Source organism: Merops nubicus, unplaced genomic scaffold (genome assembly GCF_000691845.1).
Source record: "Merops nubicus isolate BGI_N331 unplaced genomic scaffold, ASM69184v1 scaffold40405, whole genome shotgun sequence".
In the NCBI taxonomy this organism is placed as follows: Eukaryota; Metazoa; Chordata; class Aves; order Coraciiformes; family Meropidae; genus Merops; species Merops nubicus.
In genome coordinates, this window is record NW_008608324.1 from 1,902 (window position 1) to 3,025 (window position 1,124).

Here is a 1,124-nt window from a genome sequence, read left to right on the forward strand (position 1 = left end):
GGGCTGGGCGGGGGAACAAACCCTCTTGCCCTCCTGCCTGCGTGTGCCCTCTCGGTGCTGCCCTGGCCTTGCTCTGCCGGTGCCCCCCTGCTGGGGAGCCGGGGGAATCTCAGATTTCCACCAGCCCCGCTGGCTCCACGTGGAGGTGAGCGGGAGGAGCTGCCCTGCTCCTCGCCGCCTTTCCCCCCCCTGTCTGCAGCTTTCCGGGAAAATTTTGCCTGACCTTTGGCCGCTGATCTGGGATTTGGAGAGCTGGGCAGAGCTGCTGGAGTCCGAGTGAGCCGTTGGCTCCCTGGAGGTGGCCGAGCTCCCTCCCTGGGCACATGCCCACGGGGCTGGGGCTGGCAGGAAACTCTGAAACTCTCCACCAACCGTCTCCTCCAGCACCCTGAGGCTGCAAGCACCGGGGGGGGAGGGTCCCATAAAAACCTCTTGGTGGGTGTGGCCCGTGCTTTGGAAAAAACATACTTACAAGGTGGGTTGCAATAGCTCCAAAGGTTTATTTGTCTGCTGGGATTTATCAGGGAAGTGACACGTGTGGATTTTCTGCACCCTGCCTACACCTGCTGGTGTGAGGAAGGGTTAAAGTGAGTTATCTGCCTCCCCCCTTCCCTAAACCTACCCCGGGGGGGGAGATTTTAGGGTTTCTTGGCTGCTCTGTAGCAGGAAGATGCTTTGCCCTGTCCTGCTGATGAGTCCTGGCCCTGGTAGGGACATCCCACCGGGCTGGGGAGGGGGTTGTGCAGCTTTTCCCCCCATCCCCAAGGCTCAGAGCTGCTCGTGCAAAAAAACCACGCCGAGCCACGAGCTGCTCTTTAAATAGTTCAAGGGCTGAAATGTTTCAGTTTGAAGCCCGGGGAGAGCTGGTGCCCACCCAGCACTGCCCCAGGGCGCGGCTCTCCAGCCTGTGGCAGCACCCTGGTGGGCAGCTGGAGGTGGCACTGGCAAACTGGGCTGCTCTGGGGTGGCCGTAGAGCTCCTGCCTCTGCCCCAGGGAGGAGGTTGGGGGGAGATGACCCCCCGAGAGGGGCTGGCACACCTCAGCAGTGAGCAAAGCTGTCCTCGGAGGTGTCCCGGAGGTCCAGCCCCGCCACGGCCGGCGGGTGGGGGCCGGGGGGGGCGCG

General features: G+C 63.2%; 1 protein-coding gene across 1 annotated transcript in view; it reads right to left on the reverse strand.

Moving 5' to 3' along the window:
• Window positions 1-1,040: 1,040 nt before the first annotated feature.
• The window catches only part of IGFALS (insulin-like growth factor binding protein, acid labile subunit), a gene marked incomplete at its 5' end in the record, with an annotated part of 1,864 nt that continues 1,780 nt past the window's right edge, over window positions 1,041-1,124 (reverse strand). The window contains one exon of the mRNA XM_008940228.1: window positions 1,041-1,107. Coding sequence (XP_008938476.1) covers window positions 1,041-1,107 — 67 coding nt within the window. The remainder of the gene's footprint in view (window positions 1,108-1,124) is intronic.